At 54.6% G+C, this 25,217-nt stretch overlaps 2 protein-coding genes across 4 annotated transcripts in view; one reads left to right on the forward strand and one right to left on the reverse strand.

Annotated features, from left to right (window-relative positions):
- The window catches only part of LOC127208716 (mitochondrial import inner membrane translocase subunit TIM16), a 64,783-nt gene extending 62,631 nt beyond the window's left edge, over window positions 1–2,152 (forward strand). For both annotated transcript variants that reach the window (XM_051168249.1, XM_051168248.1), the window contains 4 exons: window positions 525–609; window positions 1,296–1,432; window positions 1,728–1,793; window positions 1,988–2,152. In XM_051168249.1, the coding sequence (XP_051024206.1) occupies window positions 525–609; window positions 1,296–1,432; window positions 1,728–1,793; window positions 1,988–2,074 (375 nt within the window). In that variant the 3' untranslated portion in view covers window positions 2,075–2,152. The remainder of the gene's footprint in view (window positions 1–524; window positions 610–1,295; window positions 1,433–1,727; window positions 1,794–1,987) is intronic.
- Window positions 2,153–3,955: 1,803 nt separating this feature from the next.
- Window positions 3,956–22,714, reverse strand: Glis2 (GLIS family zinc finger 2). 2 transcript variants are annotated; one of them, XM_051167256.1, is made up of 7 exons: window positions 22,636–22,714; window positions 8,695–8,915; window positions 7,657–7,829; window positions 6,818–6,994; window positions 6,607–6,740; window positions 6,406–6,527; window positions 3,956–5,490 (listed from the first exon to the last, which is right to left on the reverse strand). In XM_051167256.1, exons 2-7 carry the CDS (start codon window positions 8,864–8,866, stop codon window positions 4,700–4,702), a joined length of 1,569 nt encoding a protein of 522 aa, XP_051023213.1. In that variant the 5' UTR covers window positions 8,867–8,915; window positions 22,636–22,714; the 3' UTR covers window positions 3,956–4,699. The 2 variants fall into 2 exon arrangements, with proteins under 2 accessions (XP_051023213.1, XP_051023214.1); XM_051167257.1 differs by lacking the exon at window positions 22,636–22,714 and having other exon boundaries at window positions 6,406–6,524.
- Window positions 22,715–25,217: the final 2,503 nt, after the last annotated feature.

The raw sequence follows: 25,217 nt of genomic DNA on the forward strand, positions 1-25,217 counted from the left end.
GGGTCCTTGTGATTGTAAGAGCAAGCAACTCCTAACTGCTAAGCCATCTTCTTGGCCCCTATTTGTTTGGGTTAGACAAGGTTTGACTATGAAATAGAGGCTCATGATCACCCTGCCCCAGCCTCTCCAAGGCCGTGATTCTACAATGGTACCACCACACTCAGACCTTTAGTGATTTTGTTATTTCCATGGACAGATCCCAAGTCATAGGGGAGTAGGGTTGGATATGTGTTTTTCCTGGTAATATAAAGGCTAGACCAAGCCGTTTCAAAAGCACAGGGGGAGCTATCAGAGGCCTTGGATCAGATTAAACTGGTGGCAGTCTGGACTGCCCTGTACACTAGCTCTCAAACCAGTTTCTTCCCAAAGTTAGTGTCTTCATCCCTCACAGTCTTTCCTGAAGGCCAAAGGGAACCAGTCTGCCTCTGGGAGTATCTCGAGCCCCCAAAGAAAGGAAGTTTAGAGGAGGTAGTCCTTAGAGCCCCACTCAATAGCCATCTACAAGGTGCCTCTTTTGCCTGCAGGCCAAGTACCTGGCCCAGATCATTGTGATGGGTGTACAGGTGGTGGGCAGAGCCTTTGCCCGGGCCCTGAGGCAGGAGTTTGCAGGTAAGTATCTTGCTGCATGCTGGGGGCCCCTGCCCAATTTTACCTGTGGGTTGTCAGTTGTGAATGAAGGGATCTCTCTTGGGTAGAGTTCTATGGCTTAGGTGGCCTGGAGTGCTTTGCCATGGTAGGCAGTGTACAGGGAAAGTTTGTTTTCAGTGAGTCCTGGTTAGTGTCCAGGGCGAGCAGGCCTTTTTCGCAGTCCACTTTGCTAAGTAAAGTAGGACAGTCAGTCACATCTGGCTGCTTTCAAGAGCTGAATAATTTCAGCAGACTTACTGGCTGCAAAGTTAAAATGTTTATTATCTGGCCCTTTAATTTTGCTGGCTCTTGATTCTAAGGTCACCAAAAGAAATCAGTCACCAGGGGCAGTCTGCTGATAGCTAGGGCATTGGCTAGGCCAGTTGTGGAGGCTCTGACACAAGCTATTGGTCCTCCCCTGACTGCAGCTTCACTCTAGTCTCCAAAGTAGCTTAAAGCTCCCCATCTGCTAGGCTCCAGGACAAGGAAGAGGGGCGAGTCATCTTGTGGTCTAGGTTTAGGGCCCAAGAGCACAGTCTGGGCTTATCCTAGCCTTTAGTTTGGAGCACTTGCCATTTCTGGGCAAACTGTTTCTTCCATGTCACTTAGAAGGTCTGGGGGAGGCTCTTGGCCCCAAGGGAGCTAAGCAGTCACCCCTGTGTCCACAGCAAGCCAGGCAGCTGCTAATGCTCGGGGTCGTGCTGGGCACCAGTCTGCAGCTGCATCCAATCTCTCTGGCCTCAGCCTCCAGGAAGCCCAGCAGATCCTCAACATCTCCAAGCTGAGCCCTGAGGAGGTCCAGAAGGTGAGGTCCTGGTCTACGATGGGGTGGTGGTATGCAGGCAGGCAGAAGAGGGCAGGTGTGGAAGCTCTGACCACAGCTAGTGGGAGCATGAAAAGCCCCAGGCAGCACAACTACAGAGACATGGCACCTAGCTCTAACAGCTGAGCCATCTCCATATCTTTCTCATATCCTTGTGGTCACAGCAGCTTCCTGCATGACATATGGGTCAGAGATCAGATCCTTTAACTTCTCTTGTCATCAGCCTTCTTTTATGTCTCCCCCAGAGACTAACGTTCACTGTCTCATCTCCCTGCAGAATTATGAACACCTATTTAAGGTGAATGATAAGTCCGTGGGTGGTTCCTTCTACCTGCAGTCAAAGGTGAGTGCTTCTGAACTCTCTTGAGGAAAGGTCACCACAGGCTTCCCCTCCTACCTTGGGTGCTACTGAAAGTTGTTTGAATGCTGGCAGTCTACTGTTCTCTAGGGAGGTTGTTTGAGTCTGGGACAAGGAAAGTGCTCCATTCAGACAAAGAGCAAGAGACTGTCAGAGCCTGATCTTCCTCCTCCTCTTAGGTTGTCCGTGCAAAAGAACGTCTAGATGAGGAGCTCCGAATACAAGCTCAGGAAGACAGAGAGAAAGGGCAAATGCCCAAAACGTGACTGCTGGGCTCTCCCCGCCCCACCCACTGCCTCATAAGTTATAGCCTGGTAATAAATATCTCTCCTATGTTTCTCCTGTGTGAGGAGGTCTGCTCACTCCCTGCCTATTTGAGGCTGTGAAGGAGTCAGGAGGTGGCCGACCTTGACAGCCTGATGGGTGAACATGGGTGAAAAGCCACACACCCACTCTGGAGTAGTAAGCCTAGCCTGTGTTAGCCCTGGCTGTCCTGGACTCGCTTTGAGACCATGCTGTCCTCGAACTCACAGTGACCTGCCTGCCTCTGCCTCCCAAGTGCTGGGATTAAAGGTGTGCGCCACCATGCCCAGCCACAGTTACTCTTATTCAACCCCTGTGCACAAAGTCCTGAGGAAACAAAAGGGTCCACCCCCCCTCTCCTTCCCTCAGGACATAGGATCTATAACTCCAGAACTCCCAGCTAGAACTGGGCACTGCTCTCAGTAAACTGGCTGGAAGAAGCTTTGGCTGGCCAAGTCTTGCAGGCAGCAGCAGACCAAGGCCTGAACCTTGTGATGTGAATGCAGTTCAGAATCCTCTGTATCTACTTGTTACCTACTCTTCTAGTCACAGTCTCAACTTCAGCGTGAAGGGAGTGCGTGGCAGGTTGAGGTGAAATGAAAGCTCCAGGCCAGGCTTTCAGGTGCTCTAGTTGGGATACCTACAACCAGGCATAAGCAGGTGACCCAGCTCTTGGTACATCTACTATGCAGAAACCCATCTTTGCAAGTCACGTTTATTGTTTCTTTATAAACTTCCTCTCACATGGAGGAATATATTGTTATAGTCATTAGCTTATCTCTTTTTTTTAAACTCTATGCTAACAGCAATGGAGCCAAAAGTAGGGAAAACATAAGCTACAATAGAAAGGCACTTAGAACCTGTTAAAATACTGATATCCTGGAATGTGCAACAACAAACTGACAATAAGTATACCGGCCCTTCCAAGCCTGGTCTGTCACTGTATCACATGCTGAGCTAATGTCACCTTCCAGTGCCCTGTTCCTCTGCTCTTGGGCTTGAGTCTCAAACCCAATCCCCCAGCCAGGGACTTAAGGCCTAGGGCCCTAACAGAGCCAGTAAGTTGTTTGGATCTTGGGTAGACCCGAAGATAGGAGACCAGCTCCTTAACGTGCTCACAGCCCCTTCAAGGGGCAGAGCCAGCACAGCCAAGCCCTGTCAGGGCTGGGGTCCTGGAGACCAGCAGTCAGGCAGGTCAGATCAGGGTGACCCTTCTGAAACAGAAGGGCAGTCTGGGAAAAAGTAGATTAGGCAGAGCTGCTCAGAGGAACCACAGAGCTACTAAAGACCCCATTACCATCCCAGCAGCCTTTTTGTTCTACAGATGGGGAGGTGAGGGACTTAGCCACTCTGCAACATAGTACAGGGGACAGCAAGAGGCCCAAGTTGGGGCATCTAGCCTTTTGGAGCTGTGGAGCACATAGTCCTCCAATGTCCTTGGCTTATTCTAGCCCCGCGTAAGTGCTGCTTTATTCTGAGTAGCACAAGCCCTGGGGTAGCTGGCTTGGGTAGAGCTCCTGGGCAAGAGAGGCACCACCAAAAGGGGTTAACTGGAAAAGTTGGGAAACAACCTGTCTGTCACATGCCCAGCCCTTCCTTTAGCCAGCTTTTCCCAAGCAGAGTTGGTTGTCCAAATGCTGTGCTTGGCTGCCTAGGCACCCTCACACCCAGGGGCTTCAGTTTGTGGTTTCTAGAAAGCTCCTTCCTAATGAATCAGCCCTTCCCTGCATTCCATGACTAGCCCCCAAACCTGTATGTAGCTGCTTTCCAAGCCTGGCAGTCCCCTGGTGTAGACCGAGGTCTTGCAGGCTTCCGCAGGGTAACACTGCCCAGGCCAAACCAAGCTTGACCAGACCAGTACAAAGATCCTTTCATCCTGCTTGCACTTTCCCAAGGGGAAGGTGAGTGGTCAGCTGCCCCTCCTCTTGGCAAAGTGTTGCCAACCCTCCGGCAGTGCTGATTTTGGCAGGAAGAAGAGGGCACTGACAGAGCAGGCTTCTCTGCTAAGCAGGCAGGGAAGCACCTTGTCATAGCAGTAGGCAGGGAGATGCCAACTTTTTCCTGTGGCTTAGCCAGGGCCTGTGTCTGTCTTGCTCTCCCTCCATGGAGTGGGCCAGAGGGAAAGGGGTCTAAGCAATTCCCAAGCATGGGCCTGTAGTCACTGGGGGCTCCCAAGCTGACAAGTAGATAAGGCAGGGAAGAACGGCAACCTGCCCAGCCAGGCTGGTCATGGAGAGAACTGCACCAGAGCAAGAGGCAGGACTGAGAGTTCTGTGAGGACAGAACTCAGAGGAAGGCCTCACCCAGACTATATGGAGCGAGGCCTTAGCACCCAAGAGTAGGGCCCTCTGTGGACAGCAGGTCCAAGCCAAGTCCTCACTCTGGAGCCAGGAAGTCAGCCAAGACCTTCTAGCACCATGCTTGCCACCCAGCTCGTCAGGGGCTGCAGCTTCCCAAGGAGCAGACCCTTGGGCCCTGGGGCAGTAGGATATTATTGCTATTTCGCAGAAGAGTTTCTGTTCGTCGGGGATGAGCCCACCGCAGGTGGCTGGGCTGTCAAAGCTGGCAGGTGGGTAGCCCAGTTTCATTCAGTTTACCACAGCTGGTTTTAGCAGCACAGACCCTGGTGGGATGACCACCCAGCCAGGAGTTAGCGCTTCGGGACTGCTGGCTGCTGAGTTGCCCGTGGACAAGTCCAGTACAGTGCCCGGTAGCAAAGGGAGTCCATCAGGGCTTGGCCGGGAGCGGCTGCGCTCCGTCCTTTCCAGAGGAGTCTTGTGGTCCTCCAGGCCCAGAACCCTGGCAGGCACTGACCCACGACCTTTCTCCCCTTCAGCCTTGCTACCAGCAGAGCCACCCAGGAGAGAGACCACAGGCAGGCCTAGTCCACCAGCCCCAAAGGGTGAGGGCAACAGTGGGTTTTTGGCCAGATTGAGGGGCAAAACAGAGCCTGGCAGCCCAGGGCCTATGCCCCCACTCCCACCTCCACCATTGCCACAGGCCAGAGCACTGAGGTCAAGGGGGCCAGGGGCCAGGGGTAAGGGCAGGCCAGGCAGACTGGGGCCTCCAAAAAGGGCAGCAGGGTTGGGGATAATGATCTGAGCCCCACTAACATAGGAGCCACTGTCGGGGGTGGGGAGTGGTGGGTTAGGGGGTGGGCGCAGCTGCAGGAGCTCTTGCTGCTCATGGGACACAAAGTGGCCATGGGCTTTGATGTGCTTGCGCAATGAACTGGGGTCCGTGTAGCGCTTGTGACAGCCGGGCATCTTGCAGTAGTAGGGCTTGTCTACGTAGTGGGTGCGAGTGTGCTTGAAGCGGTCACTTGAGTTGGAGTAACGCTTGTTGCAACCCTCATAGGGGCAGACGTAGGGCTTCTCACCTGTAAGGGTGGGCTGCATTGAGGGGCGGCAACTCTGCCAGATCTTTCCACTTATCCCCTCGCTTCTCCCAGGCCCAGAGCTCCTGAAGCATTCTCTGATTTGGGACACTCACTGCACCCAGCAGGAGGCTGACCCAACTCAGGGCAGCAGGCAGAATTCAGCCTGAGGAAGATGCAGCTGTGCTTGGGCCTCCTTGTTGGGCACCTTTCAGGTCTTTTGCTATAGATCCTGTCAACACTGGGCACAACTTGACCTTGAAGTGTGCACCCATGCAGGCAGAACACTGTATACATAATTTTAAAAAGGCCTGTGCCGCCACTGCCCAGCTTAAATTTGTTTGTTTGTTTGTTTGTTTTTTAAGGATTTATTATTTATTATGCACACAGTGCTCTGCCTGCATGTACCCCTACAGGCCAGAAGAGGGCATCAGATCACATTATAGATGGCTGTGAGCCACCATGTGGTTGTTGGGAATTGAACTCAGGACCTCTGGAAGAGTAGGTGGTGCTCTTAACCTCTGATAGTCCCAGTCCCAGCTTTACTCTTTTTAATGTAGTAATTAAATAATTTAAAATGATGTGTGAGGTTCTGTGGGGCTCAGGGTACAATGAGGAGAGGCAGACACAGTCTGCCAGCCCTATGGTGGTGTCAAATGATCACACCCAATGGGTAAAGTGTGACCCCCTAGCATATGGCCTTCAAGGTGATATGAAAACCAAGCCTCTGATCCCAGCACTTGGTAGATGAAGGCAGGAAGACTGGGAGTCCATGGTCATCCTTGGCTATATAGTTAGAAGGCAGCCTAGGCTAAGTGAGAGCCTGTCTTAAACAAGGGGAGGAGGGTATGAACAATGAGATGTGTTCCTCTTTTCAGTCTTTCCCTGCAGCCCCCTGCCCCTCCATGAGAGGCTTACCTGTGTGGGAGCGGTTGTGGATCTTGAGGTTTTCCAGGCGGGAGAAGCTCTTGTTACAGGTGGGGCATCGGTGTGGCTTCTCATTGGTATGAGTCCGGATGTGGATGAGCATCTTGTACCTGCTCCAGGGAGGGCCCAGGGGTATACTCAGCTTGATGGGCACCCAGCCCCTCCCTTCCTGCCCTCACCCTGCTCCCTCACCTGGCATTGAAGCCGCGGCCATGGCGGGCACAGCCCTCCCAATGGCAGCAGTACCGAGCATCCTGTTCCGGCTTGACATGATGGTCATTGACGTGGTCAACCAGGTCTTGGAGGAGCTCAAAGAGCTGGTTACACTGTGGAGCCAGGCAGGGTTCTGAGCCCAAGTAGGGTGCTGGCCCAGCCCTCACCACTCTTCCCAGCCCCCACTCACCTTGGCCCATCGACACACCAGCTGCTTGGCCAGGGGCAGCTCTGGTGAGAGGCACTTGTCCTTGGGGGGTGTGAGGAAGGAGGAAGCAGGTAGGTGCAGAGCCCCCCCGGAGCCCAGGGGCAAGAAGAACTGGAAGGAGCTGGGGACACCATCCAAATAGCGCAGTGGCTGGAAATCCTAAGGAATAAGGATAAGGGCCGGTTAGGCTGTCCCACTGGCAGGCCAGACCCCTCACTTTTGTCCTGTGGACAGTATTAATCATATCAGTACAGCCTAAAGTTACTATTAATACAGCTAAATTATATCATTATGGTGTTGCAGTACATCAGTATGCCACACGCCTTTAATCCCAGCACTCGGGAGGCAGAGGCAGGTGGATCGCTGTGAGTTTGAGGCCAGCCTGGTCTACAAAGTGAGTCCAGGACAACCAAGGATACACAGAGAAACCCTGTCTTGAAAAACAAAACAAAGCAAAACAAAAAAACAAAAACAAAACCCAAAAGACAAACAGTATTAATTCATGGTGTGTGCATGTATGAGCTTGTTTGGAAACAGTCTGTTCAGAGGTGATTAGCCAGCTGAAGATGCAGGCAAAGACAAGGGGTGCAGTTACCAGCCTGGAGTGAATGCCGAGGATTAGGGCTTCCAGAATCTAGAACAGCGACAAGGCGTTTCCCCTGCAGTCTTCTAGAGAGCATGGCTTATCACCACCCTTCCTTCATAGTTCTAGAACTGAGAGGATTCCTTTGTCTAGTTTTAAACCACTCAATTTGATAGTACTTGTCAAGGAGCCCCAGGAAGCCAACATACCCTCCCTCTAGAACCTTCCTCCTCCTTACCACAGCAGTAGGCAGTGGAGGCAGGTCCCCATTGCTCTGGCGCTCAGGAGACAGGGAGCTACTGCCATTGGGGGAGTCCAGACCAGATGGTGGTGACAAGCTGAGGTCCACCAGGGGTGCTGTGGAAAAGCGTCCGTCTACCTTCTCAGGGAACTTGGGGTTCAGCAGGAAGCCTGAAGAATATGTTTCAGGGAAGCTAGCTAGAGTCCTGCTGGATCAGGTCCCACCACCTCTGGATCCCAACCACCACCTTCCAGTACTGTCACCCCAGATATCCAAGAGCAACTAGGCAGTCACAGTGATGACATCACCAGAGAGCCCAGCTAGCAACCAGAAACAGGAAATTAATTTTCTACCCTTGGTGGTTCATACCTGTAATCATAGCATTCAGGAGGCTGAGGCAGGAGTCAAGGCCATCCTGGGCTACCTAATGAGTTCACTGCCAGCCTGGACCACACAAGACCATCTCAACAATAAGACAGAAAATTATAATTACCCATCTTACAGATGAGACTTATCTGACACATGGGATAAACAGTAGAATTGGAACTGAAACACAAGACTACTTCACTCCCTGTCCTAGTGTTCCCTTCTATAAAATGGGAAAATTGCGATGAGCTGCCTCTTGTACCTCAAGCGCATGGTAAAACTGTTTCCCAGGCCCATTTGAAGGTATAACAGATGAGGTGAATAACGCTAGGCATGAGCACAAAGCATCGTTAAGACACATTTGCCTGGCTCTGTCCCCAGTCACCACCCAGTTTAACCAGCCATAGAACCCCAAAGTACAGAGATGCAATCTTGGGACTTCTGATGCTGCTCCCCCCCCCCACTTCCACCCCAGCTTCCCCCTCTATCCAGATCCTTTTACAGGCTCTGGCTGGAGCTGGCTCTGTGTGCCTGCTGTGTGGACTGAACAGATTTCAGGTACTTGAAGGATGAATGGACAAGCATGGAAGTGGTGCTCTCAACCAGAACCTGTAGCTATACCCTACTGGACAGTCTCATCTGAGGCCCCAGCCCTGACTGGTGCGGTACCTGCAGGGGGGGAGCCTGGGGAGCCAGGTGTAGGGCTGTCATCCACCAGGCCCAGCTCCCTATGCAGAGCATGATGTCGGGCCACACCCAGTGTCCTTTCCCGCTTCTCTCTCGCCGCCCGGAGCTTGGTGATACTCAGCTTTAGGTCAAGCGGCTCGTCCAAGGAGTGCATGGTGATGGGGAGGGTCTAAGACAGTACCCAGCTGGTCTTCAGCAGGAACCTGGAAAAGGGCACAGGGTGTGTAGTGACATTGAACCTTAAGCTTCTACTTCAGCTATACCTTCTAAAACTGCCAGGAGCTGGGTAGCGGTGGTACATGCCTTTAATCCCAGCACTAGGGAGGCAGAGGCAGGTAGATCTCTGTGAGTTCAAGGCCAACCTGGCGTACAGAGTGAGTCTAGGACAGCCAGGGCTAAAACAGAGAAACCAAAACCAACTAACCAAATAAAATACCTGCCAGGAGCAGAGGAGTAGAGATGACACTCTGAATGGCCTGGCTCACAGATATCATGGAGAGTTATGTCTACATACTGTAAAATTCCACTGCCACTTCCCATGAGTCTTGGGATAGGCCACAGTTATGGTCTCTATTTAACCATGAGAGTGTTAGAGACTGCCCCAGTCACAGAATTCACAATCTGGCAGAACAGCCAGACTTGAGGCTCCATCTCCCAGGAACTAGCTGGCTAGGGCCCAACTGTCACTTCTGATAGAATGGGAAGCTATGCTTGGGAAGGCTGCCAGTCTGAATCCAGAGACCTAAAAGCAGGCCAGGAGCAACATGCGTTCTCCAAAGTGTAGGTGGTATACCTCAGTGATCAGTTAAGCACCCGTTGTGACAAAAGTGTTCCGGGCAGGGAACTCTGTCACCTCCAAGGGAAGTAGTCTATTCAAAGCTTGGCCATTAGAGTGAGTTGAGTAAGCAAGGACTGAACCTCCCAGGTAAGGGACAGACTTCACAAGCCACCAGGAACCACTGGGCTTTACCTACCACCAGGGGGCAGCTAGAGACTGTGGCCAGGCCAGCTTTGCAGGACACGCAAAGGACAGTAGATAGTATTCAAAAAGGAAAAACTGGTAATGACATTCCTAATTTCATACTGTGACACTCCTCCTTTTTGTACAACGTCTCACTAGTGTGATCTTCAGAAGTATAAATGAACTCATAAGAAACACTGACCAAGAAAAGGCCAGCCATTCCTTACCAAACACTTCACTTTCCAGCAACAATCTCGCCCCCCATCAGAAACCTCCCACTCTAACACAGGTGGGTGTGGCAGGGAAAAAACCACTACCTGGAAAATACTTGGAGCAGTTTATTGAGTGTGTTCTTCGGGGCTTGTGAGACCAGAGCTGCTGAAGTGCCCTAACGGGTGGAGCACAGCAAAGAGGACAGCCACCCTACCCATTTCTTCTCCAGGCCAAGACTCTAGGGCAGCTCCAGCTACCTGGCTCTCGTTTGCTTCCCATTTACCTCCTACAAGCTCCAAGCTAAAGTGGCATCCCCAGTACACAGGATGGCCCCTCCCTGGCCTGAGATAATGCTTGTGAGGCCATAGCTCCAGCTCCCACTACGTGTGGGCATGCAGGACTGCATCGTTGGAGCACAGGAAGCCCCTCTTGACTGGGAGATTCAGGTCTGCAACTTGTCTCCATTAAAGCTGTCTGATGCACTTGTTACTGCTCAGACCATAATTGGACCAGAGGCACTGCTGACTGATACCCTGGTGACCACAGCACCACCCTCTTAGGAGTCCCAGACCCACATAGGTGGTAGGTAGGTGACAGTGATGGGTGGCCTTGAGCCTGTTCATCCATTCCTGTCTAGGCAAAGGCTGCCCTCTGACTGAACTGCAGCCGGGTCTGTCTGTCTGTCTGTCTCCCTACCTGTTTATTTTTAGACATAGGCCCAGTCCAACCTCCCTGAAGCTCCTCTGTGCTGAGAGCCTGGAAGGGGAGGAAGGAAGTAAATATTTATGCTGATTAAGAATTCAGGAGCCAGGAAGGGCTGGTGGCCTGGTCCCTCTTCTGGCCCAAGGCCACAGGCCTCCCTGCCCCCACACCCACTGTGGAGAAAAGAAGGCCACTGGCAGGGTGCCTGAGCTAGAAAGTCAAGCGCTGACTCTCAGTCACAGTGCCAACCAAGCAGTATCCTTTGGCACCTGCTCCTGTCTCATGTCCTCCCACCAGAGGGAGCCTAGGAGGAGCCACTGGTCTGTCACCTGGTTCTGAGTACCTCCAGGGAACAACAGCACAATGTTCAGCTATGGCAGGAGGAGGCCCCCAGCAGGAGCCCATCTCCCTGGGTGAAACACCCATAGAAGGAAAGGGGACTCTGACGACTGCCCCCACCACCATCAGCAGACTCAGTCTCCAGGGGCACCATTCACTTCCTGTCCCTGGGTTCTGCCCAGGGAGGTAGGGGTTCATTCTTGGAAACCAGAATCCAACCCAGGCGCCTCAGCCCCTCCTGGGAAAGGAGGAAGGAGCCGCCCCAGAGAGTCCTGTTAGTTTTCCTATCCAGAGCCCCCAGGGAGTAGATGGCCTGTGACCCCACTCACGCTCTGACCTTGGCCAACCTCAAAGTCCTCTCGGACTCCCTTCCCAGCCAGAAGCAGCCAGTCTGTGATCAGCTTTGCTTTCTGTTCCTGAGCTAGGTGAAAGGGGCAGAGGCAGGTCCCTGACTTTTCTAAATGCCCCTGCAGTTCAGCCCTCCAAAGCTGGCCCTGTGAGCACCAGCCAGATTTAAATTCCCGGAACAGGAACGGTAGGGGGCCGTGACCCTAAGAAAGGTGAAGTCACCTCCCTAGCCAAGATCCCGTGGCTTGCCCCTTAGAGTTCAGGAGATCTGGAAGTATGTGGGTCTCTAGAACCGGGTGGCCCATAGGGGCAGGAGACCCACCTCTCCTAATCAGGTGTTCATGGGTACAATGCTGAGGGGCCAGGAAGCACACTAGCCAAACCGACAGGGCTACTCCGACCTTGCTGGAGAAACCACCTGGGCCTCAGTTTCCCTATTGGTCGGATGGCTGAGTGCCCTGCACCCTGTTCTGGCAGTGGAGCTGCAATCAGGGATCAGAGGCCACACCTCGGAGCACTCACTCCTGGTAGGCTGGGTGCGCCCCTGCGGCACACCCACCTGCAAGGGCCCACGATGGGAGTCTGCACCGTGGAGGCTCCCCAGCTGCAAAAGGAACTAATTAGAGCAGAGGGAGCAGGAGGAAGCGGCAGCAGCAGCAAGGGAGGAAGCACAAGAGGGGGCAGCACAGAGACCACCGGCGCGGCAAGGGTGGGGACAGCCCTCCCACAACCCCGGGCAGGGGGTAGCCCTGAGGGTGGGCTGGGCGCCTCCGCCTCCAGCCAGCCAAGACAATGACAGCTATTGTGCGCCCAGCGCAGACCCTGCGCAGACGGTCCCCAGCTGCAGCTCTTACAGGGCACCGGGCCCCCTGTAGACCTATATGGGCTACCTTCCCTTCCTCTTGGGGAAAGGAAGCTTCAAAATCACCAAGCTAAGAGAAGGGGCCTAGATTCCTGCTCAGCATGAAGTCCTTCCTTCCCTGCCAGAGGGAAGATATTTGGTTGCCCTTGAGACTGGAGGGGTGGAGAGGGAGGGCTACCTGTGCTAATTAGCAGGGACTGAGTCCTTGGCAGAAGTTTTAACAAGGACCTAAGCAGAGTGGGTGCCCACCTACCCCACAGCAGTGTGGCTAAAGTGATGAACACACCATTTAACCAGGGGTAGTCTTGAAACAGCCCATTTGGTTAGCTATAGCAAAACCAGCCTAGAACTTGTGGACAATGATCCAAGCTGCACCTCTCCAATGCAGTCAGTCATGGTGGCACATGCCTGTGAAACCAGCACTTGGGAGATGGAGGCAATTAGATCAGTAAGTCAAGGCTAGCTTCATAGTTACACACACAAAGTTAACACCAAATTCCTGGTTTCCTTTCACCTCTCAGTAGCCAGGCCCTGATCTGAGTGTCTCCAACTCCTGCCCCAGGTGGAAATCATGAGTGGCAAGACCAAAGCTATGGTGCCTATCCCGGTGACTGCCTCAGGCAATGGCTGATAGTCCAACATGCCAGCATCTGTCACAACAGGTGACATTTCATCCCACTTTACAGATGCAGAAACTGAGACTCAGGGAAGTGACCTGTCCTGGGTCACAGGGTTTGTCTGTAGCAGACAAGGGGTTTATCAGCCTCTCCTGTGGTGTCCTTGGACTTGGCTAAGGTTGGTTACCCCCTCCCCAACCAAAGGGCTTATGGAGCTAGGTGCAGAACCCAGGAAAGGCAGTAGGGCAGGCAGTGGGTAGGTGCTGGAGGGGATGGCAGGATGAGGGAGGGATCAGAAGGCTGGAAGAGCTGAGGGCAGCAATGCTGCCAAAGCAAATGGCCCATAACCCCACATTCCTGGGAACCGGCTGTGCTCCCTACTCTAGCCAAGAGCTCCACCCTCCTTGGCGGCCTAGCGAGAGACACTGGAGGCAACAGCAGGGAAAGGATCTCTCAGGCCCCCTTCCCAAGCCTGGCTCTCCTGCTTCCTGCCATGTCCCCTTGTCCCTAAGTTGGATGGAATGTTCAACACAGAGTTAGACACACAATGGGCACTTGATAAAATCTGTCCTGTCACTACTGCTAAAGTCCTGAGCCTATAAGAATAGGTCTGAGAGCCAGGCACGGTGGCACAAGCCTTTAATCCCAGCACTCAGGAGGCAGAGGCAGGTGGATCTCTGTGAGTTCAAGGCCAGCCTGGTCTACAAAGTGAGTCCAGGACAGCCAAGGCTGCACAGAGAGACCCTGTCTTGAAAAAAAAAACAAAAAACAAAAAAAAAGGAGGAAGAGGAGGAGCAGCTCTGAGGAGAGCTGGCCCTCCCTGTGTACTGACAAATGTCACAAATCTCACTCCAAAACATAACTTTGGCTGGCCTATATCCCTTGGACCTCTACTGCCCTGCAGAATGACCACAGAGTTGGGAGAGCACCCTCCCTGTGGAGCCTGACAGCACTAAGACGCCCTGAAAGGCAGGTACAGTGGGGCCAGAAACCTCCCAGGCCTAGGGAAGGGGCAAAGCCACTGCACTTCCTGGAAGGGCTTGGAAACCCTGACAACCCATGACTGCATGTAGCCCCCTCCCAGTCCCAAGAGGAGCACCTAGCCTGCACATACCATCTCAATGGAAACTGAAACCAGAGCACTAGTCCAGATCTGAGCTCTTCTCTGCTAGAGGACACTGGGGACTGGCTGAACAGCACCTGAGGACACAGCTTGCAGAGAACTTGGCTATGTCGAGTTCATACAGCAAAGACAGCTTCAAACTACCTGGCTGTGTGACCTCAGACAGGTCCCTGCCACTCTCTAAGCCTCCTCCACAGTAGAGTTTTCTCACTGTCTAGATATTCAGGGACAAGATATTCATAGGACAAGCCTTAGCCCCAATGGTCTTCATCTGTACCCCAGGGATGACCCACACAAGTGAGTCTACTAAGGTCATCCAGAGCTGAAACTAAAAGGCCAACAGGTTTGCTCCTTCTGTATCCCTCATAAACCCCACACCATAGGACTTTCCTTGCCCCAGACCAAGAGGATGGGTGACAAGGGCCCTGAAAGCCTTGGCACCCACGAACATTCATGCAAACATGTGGCCCTCCAACTGCAAAGTCTGTCTGGGCCAGAGGCCTCCAAATGTTCTCGTGGCTCTGGTCCCCCTTCTCCGGCCCCCACCTCCTGCTGCCTGCCTGCCTGCAGCCACCTTTGCACAACTATGTCTGGTATTTTCCTGTCTGCCCAGCTTGGGGGGGTATGGGGCCATGAGCAAGCCTGCACCTGGGCCTCAGCCAGAGGCAAGCCGGCCAAGCAGCCCCCACACAGACTGCTGGGCTGGAAGGGAAGGACACAGGGCTGGGCAAGGCCACTGAAATCCCTGGGATGGGTGGGCAGCATGGAGCCAGATAGGGGCACACACCTAGGAAGGCCGAGCATAGGCAGAACTGCCATTCTGGTACTGGAGACGTAGCTCTTTTGGTAGTGTGCTTGCCTCGCAAACACAAGGCTCCAGGTTCTGTCCCCAGCACTACATAAACCAGGTGTGCTGACAAAGGCAGGAGGATCAGAAGTTCACAGGCAACACAGTGAGACCCTGTCTCACAACACAAAAACCCAATGGGGCAGTGGTGGCTTACACTTTTTATCCCAGCAGTTGGAGACCAGCCTGGTCTACAGAGTGAGTTCCAGACAGTCAGGGCTATACAGAGAAATAACATCAACAAAAACCAAACACCACCAAACTGCTATCTAGCTGGCTGCTGTGTGTGTGTGGCGGGGGGGGGGGGGGGTGTGCTCTAAGGCCAGCACAGGTACTGGCCAGTACTGCAATGCAGGCGGGCAAGCCGACTTACAGACACATGGTGTTTCACCATTGTGCACAACCACACCTGCCAACTCGGCAGCAGGAGGGTGAAGGCAGGTTCTGGACTTTGGCCCTTCCCTCCCCACTTCATTTATGCATTCCAACACCAGGCTCTCTGCTGGGGTCCAGGATAAATCAGATGGAACAGGGCCTGAAGGTCGCTCAGACACACAGGCAGTGAAACAGTCTCAGGGGCACACGGTTCTACTGAGGGTTGGTAGGGGCAGATCTGATAAGGCCATGGGGACACAAAGCAAACCAGGGAGTTGGAGCTACTGTCACTTGCCTATTCTAGCTACTTGGGAGGCTGAGGCAGGAGGATTATAAATTCTGGATTACAGGGTGAGTCCAAGGCCAGTGTGGGCAACATAGTAACACTGTCTCAAAGAGGAAAAAGAGAGGGTAGTCCCTTGGAGCTGCTCCTACTCTTGGAATCCTTTCTAGCTTTTCCGTAAGTCTACATTTGCTCAGAAAGTGGCTCAGGGGTAAAGCACTTGCCTAGTGTACAGAAGCCACTGTTTTTGATGTTTGTGCTATAAAAAGAGCAGAAAGTCTGGAGACAAAGGAACCAGGGCCTGGCTGATGTACCACCTTCACTTACCCTGCCACCCCGGGAATGAGACACTATGCTCCCCATCTTTAAGTTAAAACAATCCGTCAAGGTCACAGCTTACAAACAGTGAGGCTGGGATTCAACTCCTCTCTCCAAAGCGTCTTCCTGAGCCCAAGGCTGCAACACAGGACCAAGGGAGTAGCCCCCCAAAAGCCTGCTTGTCACTCAGTACTGCATAAGGCAGTAGAGGAAGAGGCCTGAAGGACCCCAGAAGAAGCTGGGGGGCACTGAGGAGCCATAGTGGTCTAATCAAAAGGGTGCCACTTGCTCCTTCAGCGCAGGGCCTCAGCCTCTCCTTAGGATCCTAGCCTCTTTGAAAGCCTGAGGCTTACTTATCAAGTGGACAGCCACTCATATTCTGCAGTTATCATGTCCCCAACCCCTCCTCTGTCTGCCATGTCTTCTGTGATACACCCTGTCCAGACTCAGCCTCTAGGAGCTATGCTCTTCCAGGTGCCCAACTTGTCACTGCTGCTGAGGGCCAGGGGCTCACCAAGCCCAACAGCAGTGCTCCTAGGCCTGCCATACCAGCCCTGGATCCAAGTCCTGGCTAATGCGTCACTAATACCACCATGTCGCCAGCTCTCAAGCGTGCTAAGTGTGCCTGGGCACTGCCACCTGACTTTCAGCCGCAGGCATAAGGCACCTCCTTCCAAGAAGAAAGGTCTGAAGTGGGCATGGCCTAGGGCTCCTGGGCAGCTCCAAGCCCACCGAGAAAAAAGGATGACCATGACTGGAGGCATAGCTCAGCTGATGAAATGCTTGCCATGCAAGCATAAAGATATGAGTTCAATCCTCAGAACCCATGTAGACAAGGCCAAGCATAACGACCCATGCTTATCATAGGAACACTGGGGAAGCAGACAGACAGATCCCTGGGACCCAGCCAAGCCTACGTGGTGAGTCCCAGGGCAATTAGAGACCTATCTCAAAAAACAAGATGGACAGCTTCTGAGGAATGACACTCGGGGATTAACTTCTGGCCTCTACATACACAACACACACTCACACACATCCCCACAAGCATGAAGCCACACACACACAAAGGGAAGATCACCCAAGCAGGCCCTCCCCCCAACTCCTGACCCAGAGCCCAGTCGTCTTTCCATAATGAACTGAGCTTATGAGGTTGGAAAGCCAGATGTGTTTTTTCTTGTTGTTGTTGGGTTTTTTTGTTTTTGTTATTGTTTTGTTTTTTGAGATAGCATTTCTCTGTGTAGCCTTCGCTGTCCTGGACTCACTCTGTAGACCAGGCTGGCCTCGAACTCACAGAGATCCGCCTGCCTCTGCCTCCCGAGTACTGGGATTAAAGGCGTGCGCCACCACACCCAGCCAGGTGTGTCTTGAGTTGGTATTAAGGCAAGACCATGGGCTCTAGTTTACCCACTGTAAAGGAATGGGGCTGGCCTGGAGCGGGATGGGAGCTGGGACACCCTACGACATCCAGACCTGTTTCCTCACATGGCCCTGTTGCACCTGACCGTGTCGCTATTCCCAAACACTTGCTCTCTGCTGGATGTATGTTGAGTGAGTGAATAAGTAAATTCAACTGGGTTTATTCTCTAGGTGAGATGGTAGGTTCCAGGGTGACTTAAGCCCTACAACTTGATGTGACTTCCAAGGTCAGTTTGGAAACAGGCCTAGGACCAGAAGTCTCTTCCTCCTGTCTGGAGCACACACTTGGAGGGGAGAAACAGTAGTGCCATTACTGGTCAGTGGGGATGACCAAAAAAACCCAACTCCTCGGCTTCATCTCTTGGGACACCTCGCCTACCATAGTCGGTACCAGTGGGCACACTGTACAATGGCTGGCCTCTACCTTACACCCTTCCTTCCTCAAACATCTTTCTGACTAGCTTACCCACTCTGGACTACAAAGCAAATCCGGAAGCCAGGTAAGCGTCCAAGCCCATCTTTACCCACAGCCAATCAGATGAGGCCCTGCCAGACCCAATCTGATCTCTCTGGTAAGGCCTCCCAAATAGCACTTGGGAGGGTGGGAGGGACTTCAGAACAGGGAGGATGAGGAACGGTCCAATAGCCTTCTCAGAGGAGGAGCATCACAGTTGGGGCAGAGGCATCTATCTGTAAATGGGCCAGGGTGGGCTTTGAAAGTGTGGCTCAAGGGAGAACTAGCCTAGTCAGACCCGGGGTGGGGGGTGGGGGTGCAGGGGAAGGACAGAGGCTCCCTTGGACACTGGCAGTAGACAGTGAACTGGGCAGGTTCCAGGCTAAAGTGGCATTTCATGTGTCAGGCCCAAGCAGTTCTAGATAGCAGCTCCTTTCTGCCCTCCCCTCATTCCAAGAGACCACAGGACAAATCACCAAACCTCTCAGAGCCTCAATTTCCCGCACTAGCCTCCAAAAACCAATGTGTCTTACTGCTGGGATCTCAAGGAGCTGGTGATTGGTGAACTCCAGGAAACCCTATGTCTGGTGAGAGGGGACGGTTCTCCCTCAGGCTCCCAGCACAGGCTGATGCAGGCGGCTCAGCAGCCTCCTGCTGTGAGGGGCTCTGAGTGGTGACTGGAGGAAGGCACCAGAGGCTAGATATGCACCCCCTCCCCTAGCCATCTGCTCTCGGAAGGCCCCCCGACTCCTCCCGCCAATGGCTCCTACCTATGCTCTCACGCAGCCATGACAAAGGACTTGAGGAGCCCTCGTCTCTCACCCCAACAGTCCTGGCCCTGGAAGATTCTCAGCCCATTTGGCCCATCCCCCACCAGGGGCATCTGGAGCAGATGGGAAGGCCCCAGCCCCTGAAGCAGACTCAGTCCCACCCTCAGGCCCCTCCCAGCCCAGCCACCAGCTAACGAGGGCCTCCCCCTCCTATCTGGGGGGATGGGAAATGAACAGCCATAGGCAAGGACTGTGTCTGCCCAGTCTGGAGATGCCCAGAGGAAGGTGTCCCAGCCGCAGTGCCAGAAGGATTGAACCCCTTCTCAGGAGGACCTCTTGTGCCCCAGCACCAGAATGGAAAGGACAGCCAGGCCTAAACAAGGAGCTGAGGGCACCCCGCTGCCAGACTAGAAAACTGGCTAGTATGGTCCTTCCCATAGACCCAGATGCCCATTTGCCCTTTCTCATCCTGAGCCTCAGTTTCCTTATTTATTACATTGGCATAAGTGAGTCTCTCACAGGTTTGGCAACTTCAGGTGAAGATGCACCCTTGTCAAGTTAGCCAGGCAAGTGGAAGGCATGTGTGTTGGTTGGATTTTTCTCAGGGATCCTTAGGAGGGTATTAATGCTGCCCCTCAACATCATTACATTGTTGTGCCAACCTAATCCACTTGGGGACTTCTGCCATTTGTATTAGCTAGAGAAGGAGGGATGGCTCTGCTAGGGTAAAGGGGGGGATGCCACAGACAGGCTTTACCCTGCTAACACTCCTCCTCTACCATTAGCACCAGCAGGCTCCATCCTGTTCCTGAGATCAAAGCAATGGTCCAGTCTGTCCAATCAGCAGTAGAGGTGCTTGTTAAAAATGCCCAGTGCTCCAGGAAAGCCAGGGCTACACAGAGAAACCCTGTCTTGAAAAACCAAACCAAAACCAAACCAAACAAAAAATGCCCAGTGCCCAATGCCCAGTGCCCAACCTGGCCACACTTGTACTAGATAGAATTCACCAGGGTGGGGCCTGGTACAGCCACAAAAAAAAAAAAAAGAAAAGAAAAGAAAAGAAAAAACCCACTGGGTCAGCAGCTGTGCCCCACAAGCTTTGCTGGGGCTGCAGTCCACACTGCCAGAACTGACAGCAAGCTGGGACAGGATGGATGACTGGCCCGCCTGGCTCTGGTCAGTCCTGGGAGATGACTTTCCATATGCATGCTTGTGAGGGTACCCCACAACTCCTGAGGGAGGAGGCTTCTCAGCAGAGGCTGGAGAGCCCCAGGGCTCTGGCTGGGCCCAGACACCCTTGCATCAGCTAAGAGAGGGTCCCTTGTTGCATAGCACACACCTGTACCAGCCATAGGGTCCCTACCATCCCTGAAAAGGGAAAGGATGACCTAAGAATACCAACCACAGGTGAGCAGAGAAGGGATGGGGGGGTGGCAGCTCGGGGACAGAAAGATTCAGCCCCTCACCCTGCCCTGATTGAGGATCTCTCCTCTGGAATCCAAACTTCCCATCTGGGTAAAGGGCCCACTTCAGCTTTCTCCAGTGGATCTTACAAACACACACACACACACATGCCCTCACTCTATCCTAAACAGCCCTACCCCAAATGCCTCCAAAAAAGCAGAACTGCAGGCCCCAGCCTCAACATCTGGTCCCCCAGCCACAGCTGTTACCCTCTCTCCCTCATTCTGGGATTGCCCCAAACCCTGCCCGGCACTGGCACCGCCCTCTCCCCTAAGTGGGAAATTCAGATTCCAGGAGAATCCAGCTGGGGAGACGGAAATGTGCATGGGAAAATGTCATGTGAGGAAAAATACATTCTTCCCTCCACACCAAAGCCAGCACAGACCCTGGAACAATTTAGGTGGCCAGTGGACCCTCCCACTACACAAGGCCAAGGCTGGGCCAGCCTTGGAGGGGAGCCTGAGCCGCAGAGGTGAGGTCCAGCTTCCTCTCCGGCCCTGAGGAGGGGCCCTGGCAGTGCTTTGTCTGCTTGTGTTTCTCACTGGTACTAGCCCCTCACTGGTACTCCCACTAAGGAAAGAGGGCTAGAGAAGAAACAGCTACGGCTACTCTTTTGCAGCTGGGCTTTTTAGAAACAAAAGCTTTGCGGGAGCGAGGTTTACACGATTGTTTAAAATGAGGTTTTGGGATGTCTGTGGCATCCAGTTATTCATACTGGCTCCACCCACGGATAATTGAGAGTTGGCTTTGTTGGACGTATCCTTTCTCCCTGCCCCCACCGACAGGCCAACCTAGTCTTAAGACTCAGAAAGCTCACCTTGCCTGACCCTAGGTTTTACAGATGAGGAAACCGAGGCCTGGACAAGGGAAGAGCCAGGCCAAGGAACACTCAAAGCTGGTGGCTGTGCCAAGATTCAAACTCAAGACACACTGGTGTCTCAGCCAGGAGCTTTTCCCCATTCACCCTACACACAGATTGTGTCCTGGCTCCAGCAAGTCCCTAAAAGCCACTGACCCAAAAGCAGTAGTGCCTGGAAGTGGGGTGACTCATTGTCTGGCTTCCCACCCCCCACCATGTATGAGGGAGGGCTGGCAGGTGTCCCTGTATAGGGAGCCAAGAGCCAGCGAGTTGCCCCAGGGGGCCTGGGCTAGGGTCACTTTGGGGTCGGAGAGCCCCAGCTGGAGGGATTTAACACCAAAGGTCAGGGGTCACAGACAGGGAAGGGCAAGCAGGCATAGGGGGTCAGGGGGTCAGCGTTAATGGTAGCTCCGGAAAGAAGGGGGAGGGGGGAAAGCTAAAGACGCAGGGCTGCTTCCATGGGGTATCCACCCCACAAAACCAGTGCCTGGCACTGTCCTTTGCTTGACTGACGACAGACGGGGGACATTTTAAGCTGGGAAGGGGTTGTGAAATGGGCTAGACTGCAGTACAACAAGGGGTGTCTTAGGAGACCCCCCTCAGGTGCAGCCCCTCCCCCAGTGCAGGCCAGGGCAGCTGAGAGGCCCAGCCTGAGCCCAGAGGGAAGAAAAAAGGAGGAGAAAAGGAGGGCTCTAAGGTCACTAGAAAGGGATGTGTAAGCTGGGCTGGGACAGCTGTGGTACTGTGCCACCAGAGTGGAACCTGGGGAGAGCTGGGCACACTGAAGGGGTCAGTTTACATTTCCTGAGCCTATGGAGTCCAGAGAGCTGGAAAGATAGCAGTTGTCTCCCTGCTACTGGCTCAGCCCCACCTTCCTTCCTGGGTGCCCAGACAACAGAGAGGCTGCAGTACAGGGTGCCTGCCACAGAGGACCAAGACTCAGGCTCTAGCCCAGAAGGAGATCCATGGGAGCTCAGGCCTTGGTAGGGCCATTGGCTGCCCTGGCTGCCCCCTCGGTGTCAAGCATTCCCTCTAGAGCCAAGATCCTGGGCTGTGATGGCTGGGGGCCCAGGGCTCCTCCCAGCATCCCTTCCAGCTTCCCAGGCCCCAGGGCAGGGCTGGGCAACTCCCTGCAACCAGTGCTTCCCGGCCACCCTCTGGCTGGGCTGGGCGGGCCCTCCGGGATAGGCAGACAGGCAGCATGCTGCCCTGCTGTGGCCTGAGTACCCTACTGGGCAGGGCAGTGTGCCAAGGCGTCCAGGTGCCAGCCTGGATTCCAGCTCCATCCCAGGGGGCCTTCGGTGAGGCACAAGCATCTTCCTGGTGTGTTGGGGGGCGGGGATGCACCTGCCTCACCCTCTCCTCCAGACCCACCCTTAGGATGCAATCACTCACCCTCTCCATCCTGCCAGGTCCCTCACCTGCTTCCATCCACCTTGCAGAGTGGAGCAAATGCTAGGCTGTACTCCAACTCCCAGTGCTGAATCAAGGGACGCCCCCTTCCTACCTTTCCCGAGGCTTGCTAAGGGTAGCAAGAAGACTTTCCCCAGAAAGGGAAACAACCTGGGCACACCAGTAAGCCAAGGAGGCCGCCTGATGCCCCAGACAACTTCAAGCCCAGGCTCGGGGTGGCCTCTCTCACCTCGCAGCGCACCCCGACCGAGGCCGCCCAACTTCCCCACTGAAGTTTGCGTCCGCCCCGGGCCCGGCCGCAGTTCGGTTTGGCCTCCAGACAGAACGAGGGAAGGAAAGAGAAAAGACCGGGAGACCGAAAGACCCAGCCAGGGAGCGGGCGAGGGAGGGAGCGCGCTAAACCAGCAAGCGCAGGGGCCTCAGCGAGGGCTCACAATGGCCCGGGGCGAGGCGCGGATGAGGGAGGGGGAGGCGACCCTCAGGTTCCGCGGCCCCGCGCCGCAGACAAGTCCCTGGCCCGGTCCGTGTCCTCCCGGCGCGACGCCCGGGGGCTTCCTACCTCGGCGGCCGGGCTGACTGGCTCCGGCTGCGGGTTCCGGCGGTCGGGGGGCAGCGGGGGGCGGGCGAGGGGGGGCCGGGGCGGGCGGGGGCCGGGGCGCGAGGCTCACGGGGCGCGGGCTCCCCTGGCGCGGCCGCCCGGCGCCCGGCCGCTCCGCCACATCTGCAGCTTGGGGCAGGGAAGGTGGCCGCGGCGGCCGGGCCGTGCGGGGATGTCTTTGCGAGGGAGGGAGGAGGGAGGAGAGAGGAGGAGGGAGGGGGCGGGAGGAGGGACCGGCGGCCGTGGAGGAGGGCGAGGAGGAGGGGCACGGGGGGCGGCCTCCCTCCCTCTCAGCTCTCTCGCTCCCGCCCTCCCTGCAAACCCCTCTCGCTACCGCGGCCCCAGGCCCGGGGCGCCAGCTGCCAGGCGGAGCGTGCGCGTCGGGGGGAGGGGGCGGCCGGCTGGGCCGGGCAGGGGAGGAAGGGCTGACGGTCGCAGGAGCGGGCACCGGGAGGGAGGGGGGAGCGAAGGAGGGAGCCCTGCCGTAGCCGAGGCGCGCGTCCTCCTCGACCGCCCCCTTCGCCTGCCACGGTCCCGCCCCCGGCCCGAGGGCAGCGCTAGGACACGGCCCGGAGGTGGCCTGGGGGGCGGGTGGGAGGGGGAGGGCGAGATATCCCGCCCCTGGGGAAGCCTGGGAGGGGGGCGGGCGCGCCGGCCTGGAGGAAAAGCCCCAAGGACCAGGAAGATGGAGGAGGCCGCTGCGGCCGAGGGGCGGGGGACCCTCGCCTCCTCCTGCGGGGTCACCTTGGCCAGGGCCCCGCGGCCCTGGGCAGCCGGGAAAGCGGTTGGAATGTCTCTCCGAAGGCCCTGATTTCCCCGCCCAGCCCAGTTCCAGGAACGCACAGAGAGGCCTTTTCTGATTCTGACGGGTTCGAGGCCACCCTCCGCATTTCCAGCTCTGCCTTGTTCCCCTCCTGGTGAAATAAACACAAGGGCTGGCGCCAACCCTTCTAGGATTGGTGACAGCCTCTCTGAGACAGCCTGGGTCCCCCAGCCTGAGCACCGCACTTACGGTCAGTAAGTTAAGTGAATGGATACAAGTCAGTGAGGCTTGCACTTCGCAGCTAAGCTATTTTCCACCTTTTCCTGAGAAGCTCAGACTTGCGTTCTTCAGTGTTTTCTTTGGTCGGTTCCTGAGTCCGCGCCTAGTATCTTTTTACCTGTCTGCTGCCTGATGACAAATCTCGGTTCAAAAAGACAACCCTCCTGGTCCGAAGCTTGATAGGAGCACAGGAAATGAGAAGGCACATCAGAGTCAGCATCCCCAGTAGGGGAAGCACTGGCTCTGGGTTGGAATTCTGTTTTCATTCGGACATTTGATGCCGCGGCCTGCACCATAGTCACTTCAAGGTGTGGGTCTTGATCACAGGGCATCCCCATCACCAGGCACTACTCTGGACACACGCTCCTGATCTGGTGCACAGGTAGGCACATAATTGGTACTCCTGACATGGTGAACAAATGGACACGTAGTCAGTGCTCTTAACTGATCATGTAGTCGTGATGGGTGCTCGTTATATTTTGAACGAAGATGTACACTAGGTGCTTATGATCTTTGAATACATAAAAGGGATTTAGGAAGGACGGTTCACTAGGAGCAAAAGCCGTAAGGTCGGGATAAGGTTGCTCCTCTCAACCCCATTTCCCGTGTGTAGATAATTTCGGAGTGCTGCTGGGTTAAACATTAGCTGGCAGATGGACCCGGGAAAGGCCAGCTCCTGGACCTAAAGCTTCCAGGAGGGGTTTGTTAAGGGCCGACTCTCTGGATCCTTCCTCTAGCAGATCAGTTGCAGGCGAAGGGCTGCAAAGCGCCCCCTCCCGGCGGGCGTCTTGCATCTGCAAATCAGCTGGTTCTGTTAACCTAGCCCCAGAGCGTTATCTCAGCCAGGCTGACTGCTGTTGAGGCACATTGGTAGTATGAAACTATTTATTTAGGGGTGGCAATTTATTGAGGCCGCGCACGCCTTTAATCTTAATCCCAGCACACGGAAGGCAGAGACAGAGGATCATTGTAAGTTCAAGGCCAGCCTGGTCTACAAAACGAGTCCAGGACAACCAAGGCTACACAGAAAAACCCTGTCTGGGTGGCAGGGACAGAAAAACAAAAGTATCAAGTACTTGTAAGCCATCAGACACTATGTGTCTTTAGGGACAAAAAGCTAACAACCCCAGCTGACAGAGACTTGGCCCCAACAAACTTCACCTTAAGAATTTTTCTTTGTTTTGCTTCCAAGGAGAATTCAGACCCCAAATCCTGAAGGCTGGGAATAGCTTTGTGTGGCAAATAATAATGACACCTCTCTGAGGATCGGGAGCAAACCTAACTGGTGTCCTCATAACGGCCAGTGATAGCCAACATTTTATAAGCTCGCAGGAGGCACTTGAACCTCTCTAGGCCTCTCTCTAGGGCCTCAGATACCCTAGTAGATATAAGGCCCCAAGGCAGAACTTACAGCATCGCTCCATATTTTCACTTGGTGGGGGGAGTAATGCTTCCTAAGTATGACTGTTGATGTAGTCAAAGGGTGAATTTGGTGTAATAA

Source organism: Acomys russatus, chromosome 25, assembly GCF_903995435.1.
Source record: "Acomys russatus chromosome 25, mAcoRus1.1, whole genome shotgun sequence".
In the NCBI taxonomy this organism is placed as follows: domain Eukaryota; kingdom Metazoa; phylum Chordata; class Mammalia; order Rodentia; family Muridae; genus Acomys; species Acomys russatus.

Excerpts from the sequence above, each read along its gene's own strand:
- Glis2 (XM_051167256.1), bottom strand. The coding sequence starts at position 8,866 with ATGCACTCCTTGGACGAGCCGCTTGACCTAAAGCTGAGTATCACCAAG. Across the intron at positions 6,995-7,656 it reads CTCCACTGCCTACTGCTGTG|GATTTCCAGCCACTGCGCTA; the intron begins GTAAGGAGGAGG and ends CTTATTCCTTAG. Across the intron at positions 5,491-6,405 it reads CCACAACCGCTCCCACACAG|GTGAGAAGCCCTACGTCTGC; the intron begins GTAAGCCTCTCA and ends CCACCCTTACAG.